General features: G+C 39.0%; 1 protein-coding gene across 8 annotated transcripts in view; it reads left to right on the top strand.

The window, feature by feature from the left end:
• The window catches only part of KIF1B (kinesin family member 1B), a 151,126-nt gene that overhangs the window by 45,844 nt on the left and 88,381 nt on the right, over window positions 1-16,901 (top strand). For all 8 annotated transcript variants that reach the window (XM_049618126.1, XM_049618127.1, XM_049618131.1 and 5 more), the window contains 7 exons: window positions 1,987-2,165; window positions 2,732-2,843; window positions 5,384-5,461; window positions 6,138-6,203; window positions 10,683-10,758; window positions 11,490-11,568; window positions 12,669-12,811. In XM_049618126.1, coding sequence (XP_049474083.1) covers window positions 1,987-2,165; window positions 2,732-2,843; window positions 5,384-5,461; window positions 6,138-6,203; window positions 10,683-10,758; window positions 11,490-11,568; window positions 12,669-12,811 — 733 coding nt within the window. The remainder of the gene's footprint in view (window positions 1-1,986; window positions 2,166-2,731; window positions 2,844-5,383; window positions 5,462-6,137; window positions 6,204-10,682; window positions 10,759-11,489; window positions 11,569-12,668; window positions 12,812-16,901) is intronic.

Genomic DNA, 16,901 nt, shown 5'->3' with positions numbered 1-16,901 from the left:
ACAGCTTTCGCTTCGGTTACTTGGGTCCTCTTAGTCCCATACCTGTGTGGAAAGAGACAAGTTTTCTAAGAAGATATAATAGCTACCTGGGATTCTGGAGTGTATGGACAAGTTTAAGTACACAAGAATGATTACCATTTCACTTTCTAAGATGAGCTGCTTTTAAGAAGGAATATTTGTCGTCCTGTTGTTTTACTGTCAGAGTGGATCAGTTACTTCGAGGGTTCTCAATATTTAAAAAATTGATTTTAGATTATCGTATAAATATACAGTCAGCTCTGAGATGGAATGAAAGAGAAAAGCAATAGAAATGGAGATAAGCTTCTATTTCAGATACTCTGAAAATGTGCCTATAGAATATTTAAAGTTGAAAAATGTTGAAGTTTTATGGTATGCTTGAGTAGCTTAGTGCTGCACAAGCTTCTCATTCCTCGGGAAGATTGTAATGAGGCTTACTGTGGTGAATTTACCCCAGTCCAGAGCCTACATTATTTGTTTACAAGTCTGATCTTATATAGAGATCAGGAGCAGAAGCATCCTTTAAAGCCAGACTTTTGAATGAAGCTCATTTAGCTTATGTTACAAAACCATCATTTTTGTTTGTTACTTTCCCGTGAGGAAAAACTCTTAGACCAGAACCCCCACATTAGCAAGACTGGCGTATTATCTTCTTGTGGACACACTTCTGTTGGAACCCTTTAGGTTCTTTAGTGACCGTGGAATTCGAGAGGGAGGAGTTGACTAGACGACTCCTACGTTGAGTTGCCGCAGGTGGAGAAAGGCTAGTCTGCCACGTCCACCTCCAGGATGAGAACGGTCCTGCTGGTACGACAAGAGTTCCAGCAGTGTGTTAGCTGACGCTTCCTCTTCCCTCGTGAGTCTTGGGCAGGTCCTGCCATGCAGCCAGGCTCTATGCTGACCAGGCCTCACTCCTTGTGGCAGGTGGATTGCTTGTCCGTAATCAGTCACCGTGTGGTCAGTCTTAGAGTAGTAGAGTTGCTGGTCTCTTTTAGTCTTCCCTGCTCTGGAGTATTGTTTCTTGGTTTTAACACTAATAGAGTTTTTATTTCCAAGCTTTTAGAATAACCTCACTGTAATCCTCAATTATTGACAACAGGATACATTTTAAAAAGTATATTAGTAACTGGTAAGTTGTTACTAAAAATAATATTTTTTTTCTGCTTTAGACAAGTAGCAGCTACTGACTGCTGAGAGAATGTTTACCTCCTTTTCTTTCCCGAGACCGTGGGAAGGCTGGTTCTAAGTTAGTGGTGTCTGTGCATACCATTAGTAGAATCAAAGGGACTGGACCTACAGTATTTTTCTTTGTAAAGATTGCTGATCTCTCATCGTACGACTTTTTTTTTAAGTAATCTCTACACCCAACATGGGACTTGAACTCATGACGCGAGATCAAGAGTCACGCACTCTACTAACTTGAGTCAGCCAGGCGCCCCTAATTGTAGACCTTTTAATCAATGTTATACAACATTTAAAAAACATTTTAGGGGTGCCTTGGTGGCTCAGTCGGTTGAGCATCTGACTTCGGCTCAGGTCATGATCTCATGGCCTGTGAGTTGGAGCTCCACGTTGGGCTCTGTTCTGACAGCTCAGAGCCTGGAGCCTGCTTCGGATTCTGTGTCTCCCTCTCTCTCTGCCCCTCTGCTGCTCATGCTCTGTCTCTCCCTCTCTCAAAAATAGATAAACATTCAAAAAAAAATTTTTTTTAATAAAAGTAAAAACATTTTAAGTCAGGGGAGGGGCAGAGGAAGAGGGAGAGAGAGAATCCCAAGCAGGCTCCATGCTACCAGCATGGAGCCTGATGCGGGGCTAGAACCCACGAACCGTGAGATCATGACCTGAGCCAAAACCAAGAGTCAGATGGTCAACTGACTGAGACACCCAGGCGCCCCCATAAAACGTTTTTTTAATGTATAGAATTTCTTTTTCCAAGTCCTCCAGTTCAAATTACTAGTTTGTTTCTAGGTGAGCTACATGGAAATTTACTGTGAAAGAGTACGAGACCTGCTAAATCCAAAAAATAAGGGTCATTTGCGTGTGCGTGAACATCCGCTTCTTGGCCCATATGTGGAGGATCTGTCCAAGCTGGCAGTCACTTCCTACACAGACATTGCTGACCTCATGGATGCTGGGAACAAAGCCAGGTATGGTAGAAATAGACTCATGACTGAGGGGTTTGGTACATTTTCGGGTCCTTTGCTCCCAGTTAAGGGTTTGAGATCACATAGCCATGAAAGTTGCTTTAATTGTGGATCCTCTGATCCTTTGGCCGTGCTGGAGAAAGAAGTGAGGGCTTCAGCATATTGGGCATCTTTCTTCTCACCAAAACGGTGCGGTGCTGGAGTGCATCAGAACTTTGATTAAATTTTAGTATCTTGATTTTGATGAAGTCATGGTAAAATGTTGGATATCATGTGCCTATGGTAGTGATCGATTGTGGAATAAAGAATAAAAACTAAATGCCTTGGTGGTTCCTAAAGGGACAACTGAAGTATGAGAAATGATTCTGATGTGGTACCTTTGGAGTTGGGGGTGGGTTGACAGGCTCACAAATAAGGTGCATTGAGAACAGTTAGTGTAAGTGACAATCTCACGATCTGTGAAGAGGTTTAAAGCTGTTGCTTTTTGTGCTTATCATGTGGAGCCTGCTGTCCGTTTTAACTTTCATCTAAGAATTCTACTGTCATATGTCACCATTGTGTTTATTTAGGACAGTGGCAGCTACCAACATGAATGAAACAAGTAGCCGTTCCCATGCTGTGTTTACCATTGTTTTCACCCAGAAGAAACATGATACTGAGACCAACCTTTCCACTGAGAAGGTAGGACGACTTCAGCGTCTAGGCTTGAGTTGTGTAGGACGGGAAACTTCAGGAGTCCTTGCTACCCTCTGCATCTTATGGAGGGCAGAAAGTTGCTGTTCTACTCAACGGAGAATAGTTTATATCTTCTACTTGTCATTTCTATTCCTACTCTGAACCAATTTTGAGCATGGGTTTTGAGTGAAATCGCAAGATAGAAAGTAGGGTTAAGAAAAAACAATTCAAGACTTTGGGTTTCAAAAACTACTTTGTGCAAGAGAGTTCAGCAGTTCTGTGGGGAGAAAATCCTTCCCTTTTTTCTTGACTAGAACCTCTTTATTACTTTGTTAGCTTGTTTGGTATGTGTATTTTTTTTTTTTCTTTTTGAGCTCTGATAATGTGGTTTGGGATTAAATATTTAAGCAAACAGTTAAGCAGACAAGGTGTGTTTTTCCTTGGAAAATAAATAACTGCACAGCATTCCTTAGGTTTTTCAAATACCTTGCTTGTTAATGTCTCGTTTTCTACACAGTTCAATAGAGTAGACTCTGGAATTAAACGGCTTGCCTTAGATCCTGCCTCTACTACTTTTCAGCACTGTTACCTTGGGCAAGTTACTTAACCTCTTTGTACCTTAGTTTCCCGAACCTCATAGGTTTGTCAAGATGATTACATATTGGTACAGGTTAGTGCACATAGAGCCTGGCTCAGAGCCCGGTGTATTCACTCAATAAATGTGGATTTTATTGTTATTATTGTTAGTAGTAGATTTATGTTAAATTCTTCTCTGCTTACATACCTAAGTAGCATGTGGCTGGCTTTTTAAACCTGAAGTTAGATTTAAAAAGACATTTTTTTTATATATGTTTTCTAGTGTTTATTTTTGAGAGACAGAGTGCAAGCTGGGGAGGGGCAGAGAGAGAGAGAGGGAGACACAGAATCTGAAGCAGACTCCAGGCTCTGGGCTGTCAGCACAGAGCCTGACACGGGGCTCGAACTCACAGGACTGCAAGATTATGACCTGAGCTGACGTCGGACACTTAACTGACTGAGCCACTCAGGCGCCCCTTAATGTTTATTTTTGAGAGAGAGAGAGAGAGAGAGAGAGAGAGAGAGCGCGCATGTGCATGCACTAGTGGGGAGAAGCAGAAAGAGAGGGAGACACAGAATCCGAAGCAGGCTCCAGGCTCTGAGCTGTCAGCACAGAGCCCAATACGGGGCTTGAACCCACGAATCAAGGGATAATGACCTAAACTGAAGTCAGACACTTAATTGACTGAGCCAGCCAGGTGCCCCTGAAGTTAGATTTTATTATACCGGCAACGAAAAAAGATCCTTTGCCTTATTAACTGAGTACTTTATGATAATTGGTATCACTAAAAACTAGAATCACTTTTTACTTGGTGACTTGTCTGTTTTTAGCTGAAAATTATTTTAGAAAACATGGTCTTCACATAGGTGGTCAAATAACTTGACACTGCTTAGCTAGTTACAGTATTAATGCTATTTAGTACATCCAGTGTGAAAGTAGTTTTTCCATGATGTCACATCTACACAAATAATGATGTTAACATAACCATAGCTTCTTTGATCATCCATTTTGGATACTTTTGTCTAACTTCCCTGAATGTTTTGTTTTTGTTTTTTTTTTACAACTTCACTGAGGTATTGTTGAAGTACAATAAACCACACCTATTTAAAGAATAAAATTGGATTGCTGTATATGCGCCTGTAAAACCAGTGTCATAATCCAAGTAACCACTTCTTTTACCCTGGAAAGTTGCCTCATGCTGCTTTATAATCTTACTGTACCACTCCTTCCACCCTGATACTCGGGCAATTCTGATCTGCCTTTTGTCACGACAGATTAACTGACATTTTCCAGAATTGTATATAGGTGGAGTTTTATAGTATGTACTGTTCTCTGGCCTCGCTTCTTTCACTCAGCATAATTTTGAAATTCATTTGTGTTGTTGTTACATCAGTAGTTCACTCCTTTTCATTGCCGGTTAGTATTCTGTTATCAAGATCTATCACAGTTTGTGCATTAACTCATCTGTTGATGGGCATTTGAATTGTTTCTAGTTTTTGATTGTTTAAATGAAGATGCTGGAAACATGTGCGTACAAGCCTTCGTGTAGATATTTGCTTTTGTTTCTCTTGGTAAATACCTAGGAGTGGAATGGTTGAGTCTTATGGTAGGTGTATGTCTCTGCTACACTGTCTTCCCAAGTGATTATATCATTTTGCATCCCACCAGCAGTGCGTGAGAGTTCTAGTTGCTGGAGGCTTCATATTTAATATGCCGTTTAATGGATTCATGGGTTTTATATATTTTTATGCCATGTCGTTGTAAAATATGTGTATCCTAAAATTACTTGTTTTGAACCAAGATAATTGCTGTGAACTTTTGTGCATGCTCTGTGTCTTGGGCCATCTGTAAAAAAAGCCCTAATATTTGTAGTCTTCGTGCCTCATTTTTAATTTGCTGCCTCTTGATGTTTTCCGGTTCTACCTCGCTTATTTCTTCTGAATTGCCCCGATGTCTTGTTCTTTACCAGGTCAGTAAAATCAGCTTGGTGGATCTGGCAGGAAGTGAACGAGCTGATTCCACTGGTGCCAAAGGGACTCGATTAAAGGTATTTATTTTACCAAACAACTGTACCAGTCAATAAATGTTCTATAACATAGGTCAGCAAACTATGACCAGTAGGTCACATTTGGCCCACTGTCTGTTTTTGTAAATGAAATTTTATGGGGGCACAGCTGTGTCTCTTTGTTTATGTGTTGTCTACAATGGTAAGGTTGAAAAGTTGTGAAAGTGACCGCATGGCCCTCAAAACCTTTTGCTGATGTCTGATCTGTAATCCAATGAAAGATAAGTTACGTAATGTAACAGTTAAGGAGGACTTGATGGTCAAGGTGAGAGCTGGAGTGTGTTTTGAGGAACAAACTAGATGTAAGCGACACTAATAGGACAGGGACACAGAAGATCCAAGTGTGAGAACAAACATGGGCCTCTCCAGAGAGATGCTTCATTAGCAAGAGCAGAAATTGCATGTTGGTGAGTTGGGGGAAGAAGGCTGCATCTGTAAGCTTTTGGGGCAAGATATCCTGCAGCTACGAAGGCCTGTGAGTTAGGCATGTGGTCCCGACATGGCATTAAGTGGAGAGGATTACAAGAGGTTTTTAGAACTTGTGCTCATAAATACACAACGCTAGCATTAAGACCTAATTGTGTCTTATGTATTATATATGATGTGGCAGTCGTAGAAATTCTGCATCATAATTCTTCATGTTTGGTATTGATTTCAGGAAGGAGCAAATATTAATAAGTCTCTTACAACTCTGGGCAAAGTCATTTCAGCCTTGGCAGAGGTGGTGAGTATTACATACCCGATTGTATGGGAAAATTTGTCTGTTCAGCAAAGGTACTTGATATTTTATGTGTTTATAAAGACTGACCTTTTTTGGCCCTTTTACATAATCTTGCCTTTCTCCTTTTAGAACTTTTCAGATAAGATACTAGGCATAGTACATTTTAACTTTCTACTGAGAATAAAGAGATTAACGAGAATGAAAGTAAATACATCTGTAAAGGCTAGGCTGAAACTAGTTCTTTACAAAGACCTAAGGTCTGACTACTTTTTTTGAGCCTTACTTCAGTCTCTCATCGAAACTAAGGTTTTTGTTTGTTTGTTTGTTTGTTTTGTGGGGGTTTTTTTTGGTTTTTGGTTTTTTTTTGCATACCCTTTTCCTATACAGTCTTTTCTAAGTAGGATGTAGTACCTCTTGGAGTATTTTGAGCATTTGCCTTGGTGAATGTTATTGATTTGGGGGCCAATAATACATTTTTAAAAGTTGTGTTACTCTTTCCTATTCTTTAACAGTAGGACACTAAATCTGAAACAGTTTGTATAAGGGGCTTCATGTTTTAGGTTAAAAGCTAAGGAAGTACCAGTTAGTCACTGTGTACTCTAGTACATCATTTGAATCCATAAAAAGAATCCACTGCTTTCTTGCTTGTTTCTGAAAAGTCATACTCAATTTATGACTTTAAAGTACTTCCTGTTTGAAGGCTTATCCTGTGTTTTCATTCTTTCTTTTAAATGCTTCGTCTGTAGGATAACTGCACCAGCAAGGTATGGTGGGATTTGCTAGAAATGAACTAGCTGTAGAATCAATTGTGATGATTTTAAATCCACAGCAGGATGTATGGAGACATAAGACGGAATGGAACCTTGAAAAAAACCTTTTTGTTACTCACTTTCTGACTCTGGAATTCAGAGTTGCTGTTTAGAGTGACCATGAATCATAAGACTTCACACCGCAATTCATTTGGGGAACATGCTGTGCTTTGGACAAGGAATTCAGAATAAAGGAACAAGAAAGAAATTGAGGAAGAGTCTACATTGTGTTATCTTATGATGCTTTTCCTAGTGACCTGTAGGACTGTCATTTGAAGAAGTCACCTATAAACCTCTTGAAAGGGCAATAAAAATATTTTTTACAGGGACCATTCTGAAACATAACTACCTTTGTGAAGTTATTAGGACATGTTCCTTAGATTTCTTTGTGTAATCTTATTTCCTATCATGAGAAGTCATGGATTATTTAAATTGTTAGAAAAATTTTTTTCTACTCTGGTTATATATAAAGTGAAGGCTGTAGAATCAAATTAAACACTATAATTGTATCTAGAAAACCTACTCTTTGCATCCTTTTAATCGAAATACAATAGACTTTTCCTTATATTCCTATACAAATACTCTAAAATTTCTCAGTACTATTTTGTATAAATAATGGAGCACTTAACAGTTTGTTTTGAATCACATGAGTAACATTGGAGATAGCAGCCAGTATCTGCCATGAAATATTTCATTCTATGTTTTAAGCATATAGATTTATTTTCTACTTACACAAAAATTACTTCGTAACAAGTAATGCTTTTTTTTTTTTTTTCCTGTTTCTTTCTGCTTGTTGGAAAAAGCTGCCTTAAGTTTAAAAATCTGTTATTTGATATGATGCATGTGTAGATACTCTTCAGATATCGAGTCTGGGTCCCAGAACCATGAAAGCTGTTAGAATTTAGTGGCTTTCCCAACTTGGCCTGTCCGTTTGCTCATTGTTAACATTCATATCAACCAAAGGAAAAGCTTACAAAGTATTTACCTGCATATTTCTCACGCTGCTCTGTGCCACAATTAATTTGCAAATGAATTTTTTAGAATGATTTTGTCAAAACCCAGTTTAGTACTTGGCATCTATGCCATTACTAACAGATCAGAAGTAAGTTTTAGTTTTTCTGTAACAAGCATAATTTGGGGTGAATTAAAATGTACTGTTACTTCCACTGGGGAGAGAAACAGGATTATTATCACCCATACTTGATAGGTTTTCTTTTTAGAAAGGTTACTGATATAAATAAACATAAACCCTTTTAGGTAATTACTGAGGCACTTCTTTGTGAGAACAGATGAGATTAATTTGTAAGACAGCAAATAGAAAAGAAGTGGCTAAAATTCTGAGGTATTTTCAAATGGAAAAGATGGAAGTTCTCCTTATGCTTCTTTATTTAGCTACTCCTTCTTAATTTAGTCTAATTGACCGAAATGAAAATAGAACATTTTTGGCAAAGAGATACTGCTTATTTTTACAGTACTGTTTGGAGTCCTTATAACTGACGTACTTTAAATCTTGCAGCATTTTCAGCACGAACCAACCTCAGGCAAAGCGGAGTGGTTAGGTGTGGTGTGGGGCTAGCGAAAATAGACTGAGGTCGCAGGCCTCCAGAGTTTTGTAGTGGGATGACAGTCCCACTAAACTATGAATGACTGACGGGTTAATTCTCCCTAGAGGTCTGTGCTATGAGAGATGGAATTAAAGTGCTACTTGCCGATTCCCTCTCCTCCTCAACAGACTAGAGGTCCGCTACTTAGTACTCCTTTTCTGAAGGCCCATGCTTTTGCAAGAACTAGAGCATCCTTGGGGCACCTGGGTGGCTCAGTCGGTGAAGTGTCTGACTTCGGCTCCGGTCATGATCTCACGGCTTGTGAGTTCTAGCCCTGCGACGGGCTCTGTGCTGACAGCTTGGAGCCAGGAACCTGCTTCAGATTCTCTGCCTCCCTCTCTGCCCCTCCCCCACTCGCACTCTGTGTGTCTGTCTGTCTGTCTCTTTCTCTTTCTCTCTCTCTCTCTCTCTCAAAAATGAATAAACTTTAAAAACTAGATCATCCTTAGTTTAACCTCAGATTGGACCAGGAATAGGGGGAGATGTTTTTCAGTGAACACTGGCTTCCCCTTAGTGGCTTCTTAAATTATCCCTACATGGTCGTCAGCTAGGAGGATGCTGCAGTAACTGTTGTCTGTCTGCCAAGCGTTCACGTTAATTTTTACTTTCAAGGATATAATTTTCTCATTTTAGCGCTGGCTTTGTGTTGGTGGCTTTTGCTCTATCCTGTGATAGTGAGAAAGGTCACAGCAGTATAGGTAAATGCTTGATACATATATACAGAGCATTCATCTTGCAGTCTTTGTAAGTGTTCAGAGTCAAGATCGCATCACTGTCTTAGACCTTTTCACTTTGAGCCCTAACTCTGTCAGTTGGATTTTTGGGGGGCATAATTTCCTTCCAAAGAAACCAAATGTCCATTACTTTATAAAAGTTATTAGAGATGGAACAGTCCACTTGGTGAATTGGTGTTTGGCCAAATAAATTCATTAACTAAATGACTTGCTCCTACACATCCAACCTGGAATGCCTAGGATTCATATCTGCCCTTCTGCAAAAGTAAAAAATAATTGTTTGAGGATTAGATATCAGGTGATGTTAAGGAGTTATTATTAATTTTGTTAATGTGTGATAATGGTTTTTATAGTTACCTTTTTGATTTTGATTAAAAAAAAATTTTTTTTAATGTTTTATTTATTTTTGAGACAGAGAGAGACAGAGCATGAGCAAGGGAGGGACAGAGAGAGAGGGAGACACCCAATCTGAAGCAGGCTTCAGGCTCTGAGCTGTCAGCACAGAGCCTGACGCGTGGCTCGAACTCACAAACCATGAGATCATGACCTGAGCCAAAGTCAGACGCTTAACTGACTGAGCCACCCAGGCACCTCACCTTTTTTATTTAAAAAAAATTTTTTAAATATTTTTTTATTTTTGAGAGAGAGAGACAGCGTGTGAGTAGGGGAGGAGCAGAGAGAGAGGGAGATACAGAATCCGAAGCAGGCTCCAGGCTCTGAGCTGTCAGCACAGAGACTGACGTGGGGCTTGAACTCACAAAGCGTGAGATCATGACTTGAGCCAGTTGGATGCTCAACCGACTGAGCCACCCAGGCGCCCCTCTAGTTACCTTTTTTTAAAAAAAGTACTTCTCTGTTGGAGATACATACCTGAAATATTTATAGGTGAAATGTTGGATTTGCTTTAAAACACTAGCAGCTATGAAAGATATGATATGGACAGTATATTAGATAATGGTATTGTATGGATGTTAAATTTCCTAAATTTGGTCATTGGACTGTGACTGTGTAAGAGAATGGCCTTATCTGCTTAAGTATTTAGGGATGAAAGGGCATGGTGTCTGCAGTTCATTCCAAAATGGTTCAGGAAGAAAAACCGTTAAGTGTTTGAGGGATTGTTTGAGTGTATGTTGTAAATTTTTCAAAATAAAATATTAAAAAAAAATTACTTCATTGCATGAACTTTGGGTATGGTGAAAAATTGAAGCCATGAGTGTTAAATTTCAGCAGTGATGGGGTTCTATGGTACTTTGCTTGGGAATTTTAGACTGGTTTGCCTTCCATGTGAATTTTTCCTCCCTAGCAATGCTAAGACCATTTCTTTCTGTTTAATAGAGTAAGAAGAAAAAGAAAACTGATTTTATTCCCTACAGGGATTCTGTACTTACTTGGCTCCTTCGGGAAAATCTAGGTACGTTGAACACTAGTGTGTGGTTATCTTTTCAAAGCTATTTACTGATTATCTTTTGTGGTTAATTGTCTTGTATATTTGTTTTGGAAAAGAATAATCTCTAGATACCCATGTTACTAACCTGACTCCTCCCTCCTTCTTTTCCTTTTTGCTCTTGAATTAAGCTGGTTGGATTTGCTCACCTTTAAATCAGAGTTTTCTCCCCTATCTTGTTGACCTTGGAACATGAACTGTGGTGTGGTTGTCTTCCTAACCACACTTACTTCAGACTTTTGCTCCTTCTTCAGACCTCTTTGAAAACTCCATATTACCTTTTTGCTGATGTTTTTGGACCTTCAGGGCATTGCTCTTTATTCTCTGTTCTGTTAGCCTCCTTCCCTCCTTCCTGATGGAAAGAAGGGAATGATCGGTTGTGTCAAATGTTGGTGACGGATGGAAGAGGCTGAGAATAGCCTGTTGGACTGTCCACGTCACTGTGACTTTTCACTCACTAACAGCACTTTGGTGGAGTGGCTGAGGTCTTAGCTGGAGCGGGAGAGGGAAACTGGTCACAGTAGATTCAAACACCAAGATTAAGAGTATAACAGTGCCTGGCATAGGAACTTGAGACATTTGTTGACTCTTGGTTAAATCTTAGGATCTGAGATTGTGCTGTCTAAATTGACACATTTAATAAAGTTCTTCTTTCTAAAGTGCATATGATTTGAGATGACCATGATTCATCTTTTTAGGTGGTAATTCTCGGACTGCAATGGTTGCTGCTCTGAGCCCAGCAGATATCAACTATGATGAAACTTTGAGCACTTTGAGGTACTCCAATATGATCTCGGTAGCAAAATAGAACACTGTGCCACCATAAATCATTTTGTTATGCCATGGATTTTCTTATGATATATGGGTAACTTTTTGTGTAAGTAATGATCCAGCCCTCTCATAACAGGGAAAACATGTGTTGGGGGAGACTTCTACTGTAATAGAATTTACTTGTTAATGGCAAAGACAGGAACTTTTTCATAGGAAAGATACTAAAATTGCTCAAATGAGATGTTTGGATAACTTTTAGATAACAGTGAAAGTTTCTTACCATTTTCATCCCTGTGAAAAGAAGTGTCCCCTTCTTGTGGTGTTTGTCATTATAGAGATGCTCAAGTCTTAACAAGTAATGCAATTATGAGTATGTGTCGTATTAAAAAAAATTACAGAATGTTCACTAATAGAACACGGGTGGCCCTTGAACAGCTCAGTGGTCATGGGTGCCTCCCCTCTGCACAGTCAAAAAAATCTGCATATAAGTTGACTCTCCCAAAACTCGACTACTAATAGCCTACTCTTGACCAGAAGCCTTAACACAAATCGTTGATTAACTCATATTTTTATGTTACATGTATTTTATACTGTATTCTTACAATAAAGTTAGTTGTAGGAAAGAAAATGTTATTAAGAAAATCATGAGAGAAAATACATTTACAGTACTGGACTGTATTTATCAGAAAAAATCAGATTATAAGTCGACCTGCACAGTTCTAACCCATGTTGTCCAAGCATCAGCTGTATATCTGTATGTGCAGTAGATTTTATTACTTTAATCTGGAGCTTTCTACTCTTCTTCTGTTGAAGACACACTTTTAATATAATGGAAAGAACACTATACAGTCTGACAGATTCGTTTTGAGTCCTCTTCTGGTATTTATTTCTTTTATGATTTTGGGTAAATCATTAAATTCATCTGAGCCTTTTTCTTCATCTTTATAAGATACTGTAAAACATCCTATGCATGTGTTATTATTAAGGCTTATAAAATGTGTAAACACTCAAGCTGTTTGATTTAGAGATAGAAATAATGATACGTTATTTATGAGAAGTAGAGTATCTGAGGAATGGCAAAAATGAACGTTCCTTTTTGGATATAGATATGCAGATCGTGCAAAGCAAATTAAATGCAATGCTGTTATCAACGAGGACCCCAATGCCAAACTGGTTCGTGAATTAAAGGAGGAGGTGACGCGGCTGAAGGACCTTCTTCGCGCTCAGGGACTGGGAGATATTATCGATAGTAAGTGAATTAAGGCCAACGCAAACTCTAATCTTTCCCTCTTCAGGGTTCTAAGATTTAAACTTAGATTAAAAGAGCTTATGAAGTTAGATAGTAGGAAAAAAAGGTGGGTTTTTTTGGTTTTTTTTTTTTGCTTTTTCTTAAGTTTTAAAAAAATCCAATGAAAACAATCTCAGAATTTCTTTATGTAGTATGCACCAGGCTATCCAGTCGTGAAAGTTTTTAAAGTTTTTATTGAAGTCCTTAAATTAGTTTTTAAAATGTAAATATGTCACTGCCTATGTTTTTTTAAATATATACTTTTAAGTTTATTTATCTTAAGAGAGAGAGAGAAAGTGTGCACATGCACGAGACGGGGAGGGGCAGAGAGAGAATCCCAAGCAGGTTCTACGCTGTCAGCACAGAGCCCAACGCAGGGCTCGATCTCATGAACTGTGAGATCATGACCTGAGCTGAAATCAAGAGTCGGATACTTAACTGACTAAGACACCCAGGCGCCCCTCATTGCTTGTATTTTTATTAGGTTTTCATTTTAGATCAGCAGTGAAGTTTATTTGGAATGAGCTTATTCTTACTGAGAAATTAATCACTTCATAAAAATGTTGTGAAATTTTTGTTTTTGTATTATGTGCTTCTCTGGATTGACGTAGCAGCAATAATATATGTGTAACAAACACACTATTTCAGTCCCCTTTCAGATAAGATTCACCTTTGAGTGGTATCTTTCCCTTCCTGCAAAATGATTGAGGAACACTCCCCACCTTGCTCCCTATGAACACACAAAGGGGAAATTATCCATTTCCTATCAAGTTTAAGAATGAGACTTCCCGAGAATATCATTTCACAGTATTGTCTTAAAATGAGTCTTTTTTGGGGGGCACCTGGGTGACTCCATCGGTTAAGTATCTGACTCGATTTAGCCTCAGGTCATGATCTCGTGGTTTGTGAGATCAGGCCCCACGTTGGGCTCCACGCTGACAGTGCGGAGCCTGCTTGGGATTCTCCTTCTCTCTCTGCCCCTCCCCACTCACACTCACTTGCTCTCCCAAAATAAATAAACTTAAGAAAAATACATATTTTTTTAACCTCAGTATTCCGCCTGACTAATGTCTAATCAGAAGTTGAGTTAACTGGATGATTCGGGTAGAATATTATATGGGTTTATTTGATAAAGCATGTTTTTAGTTTTTAAGTAAAAAATTAATATTCTATTGTTTGGAATTCTAATAAGATGTTAAAAGCCTCTGAGTTTAGTTCTTCTTACTGATTAGCACCTGAGTTTGAGTGAATACAGTGTGCAAAATGATCATGTATTCCGAGTGTTAATTTTTTCACCTTCCCAAATGCCAAATACTGCTCTGTTCCCTCTCTGTGTCACTGCTGAACCTGAACTTTGACCCTTCTTGTATTTTCCCTCCTGCTTACCTTCAGTTGATCCATTGATCGATGATTACTCTGGAAGTGGAGGCAAATGTGTGTATTTCATGTATTGGTTATTTCCAGTACTCTGATTTGCTAATCTGCCTCTGCTGGATCAGCCTTAAAATGAGCTTTGCATGCCAGCAATCCTAACAGGGAAATCCCAGACAGAGCGTATTATAGGTTCAGAAATGATCCTGGTTTAGCCCTTCTCCATTTGGCAAACACACTGCTGAATTTCAGTTTGTGGATTAAATAGTTAATAGGCTTGAGAATCTCTTCCTACTTCTACTCTTCAGTTTTTCCACTTCTGTGATTAAACTGAATCCAAAGTCATAGCGGATGATGGTGGTGACAACAGCAACTTACATATCCTGAGTGTTTATAAAGTGCTGGGCCCCATTCTAGGGACCTTGAATGTATTATCTCATTTAATCCTGTCACTGATTCTGGAAAAAGTTCCGTTATGCCCACTTTTACCCATGAGGACACCGCTTACCTGGGGTGGTTAATTTGCTACTGAGATCTCATGGTTTCTGTGTGGTTGGATTGGATAGTGTAACTCAGCTCCAGCTTTTAATCATTACTACGCCTTTTTGGCCTCTTGAGCTCCTTCAGGGTCTGATTAATAGAAAGATCCTTTTAAATTAGCTATATAACTCTGAGACGTAGTGTACGTATAACTAAAGACAACCGCTTGCCGTTGGCCAAACGATCCATGACTGAGTAGCTCTGTGAATGTTGGGTTAGCACTCACCTGTGCTTCTGCTAAGTTAGTTTCCTCCATATCTTGGGCCTCAGCTTACATGGTGATTAGGAAAACTTTTTTGTTTTCCTTTTCTGGAATTACAAATTAAATTTAAAATGTGTGCTTGAAATGAGGATATTTTATGAAGGATCATAAATACCTAGACACCTCGTTGTCCTCTCCATGTCTATCATTAAGTTGGTGAGGACGTGGTTTCTTACCCTTTTCATGAGGGGATCTTTATCTTAGAAGAAATGAAGAATCTTGACTTCTTGGTTAAGTTTAGATTTTAATTGATTTGCTTGTTCATTTAATGAGGCATGTAATAGGGCTTGACTAGGAGGAAACACACAGGAGAAAGCAAACGCAGCCCTGGCTGCTGTGATGAGGCTAGGCCTTGCGGACACAGTAAGACTCCAATACCCAGTGGCTCTTGGACCAGAACAGCTCTGTCTGAGATTTCCGAAGCTGACCGATACTGATGTGAGAAAGACGCCATCTCGCTCCTGCTTTTGTGCCCCAGGTGGTGCTGCTATCAGCTTGTCGCGTCACTCTTTTCTGAGCAGTGTGGCATCTCCCAAAAAGCTCTGCATGACTAAGTTTTAATTTTGTATCCCTGCAGGAAAGCAGCCCTGGCTACTTACGAATTTCCATTTCGGTCTACTACTCTTAATGTCTTTTAGGGCTTGCATGTGTCCATTGGACCTTCTGAACTCCATCCATCCTATTCTTTCCGACCTTGCCGCCGTCACCTGATGGCTGATTTTTTGCTCCGGTTCCCATCCCCCTTTTAAAACTTGCTTGTTTTCCTATGTTCTCTATTTGCAGATGGTGGTTTTCAAACTGTCTTGAAGCAACCACTGGTTTTAAGGGGTTTCAAGAACTGGCTTTGATTAAATAGAGATGAGTAGACCCAGAGAGAGCAATAATACTGCTTTCTGACTCTTTGGCTCGTGTCATTTAAGGAAAACTTAACTTAGTTTTGATACAAGTTTTAAGTAATGCCGACTTTCTCAAATTTAAATATGAGCTAATTTTAAAATAGAAATCCATCAGTACCCATGGGTTTTCTCTGGTGTCTGTGACAAGGATGACAAATGAATGAAAGTACATAGAGCAAATTAATTTTGTTGTTTGTGGCTCTTTTTATCAAAACTAAATTTAAACACAGAACTTAGAGTTCTGTTAAAGACTTTTTAGTAAGTGAAAGTATGTCCCTGAAACTTGCATTTCATACTGGCAACTCGGCCTACCAGTGACTCCTGGCAGTCCTGTTAGGCAAAGTAAGAGCTGTATTTTGCAATAGTTAGCAAATAATCAGCCTTGATTTGCTTGATCTAATAGATGAATGAAAAGCATACCAACTTCATCAATTTGCTGATTGTTCTTCCCTGTTGAGGCAATTGGCCCTGAGTTCTTAATCAGAACTTACACAAAATTCTTGTGATTTCTGCAGTTACCTCTCCTTTTTAAAAGCATATTTTAAAGGTCCTTTTTAGCATGTTGAAATGCTGCTATACGAAGGATGCTACTGAGTGCTCAGATTTTTGTTTTAACTGTAGCATCTTCTTGGGAATTTTTGCTGAATGCCATAAAATACTGGGCCAGGTTAATATTAATGATAAATATGTGATCATCTTTTTTTTCCTTTACCATGATAAATTACTGAGATTTAAGAGTAGTGTAAATTTAAAACATTGTAGATTCGGAGCCGTAGAAAGAATAGAAGGAACGTAGCATGTTTTATTTACAGAGGGTGCCTGAGCCTTATCCTTTGAGGCTCTGGTTACCCTCTACCAAATCCAATGTTAACCCACCCTGGAGTTTCTTAGTTTCTAAATTCAGAAGTGGTTCTTCACCTCTACGATACCAGTATTAAAGACAGACATGTTTTAGAACTGCCATCTAGAACAATTATAACTT

Source organism: Panthera uncia (assembly GCF_023721935.1).
Source record: "Panthera uncia isolate 11264 chromosome C1 unlocalized genomic scaffold, Puncia_PCG_1.0 HiC_scaffold_4, whole genome shotgun sequence".
In the NCBI taxonomy this organism is placed as follows: domain Eukaryota; kingdom Metazoa; phylum Chordata; class Mammalia; order Carnivora; family Felidae; genus Panthera; species Panthera uncia.
Note: the sequence above shows the minus strand (reverse complement) of the source record. Positions and strands in the feature narration are given on the sequence as shown.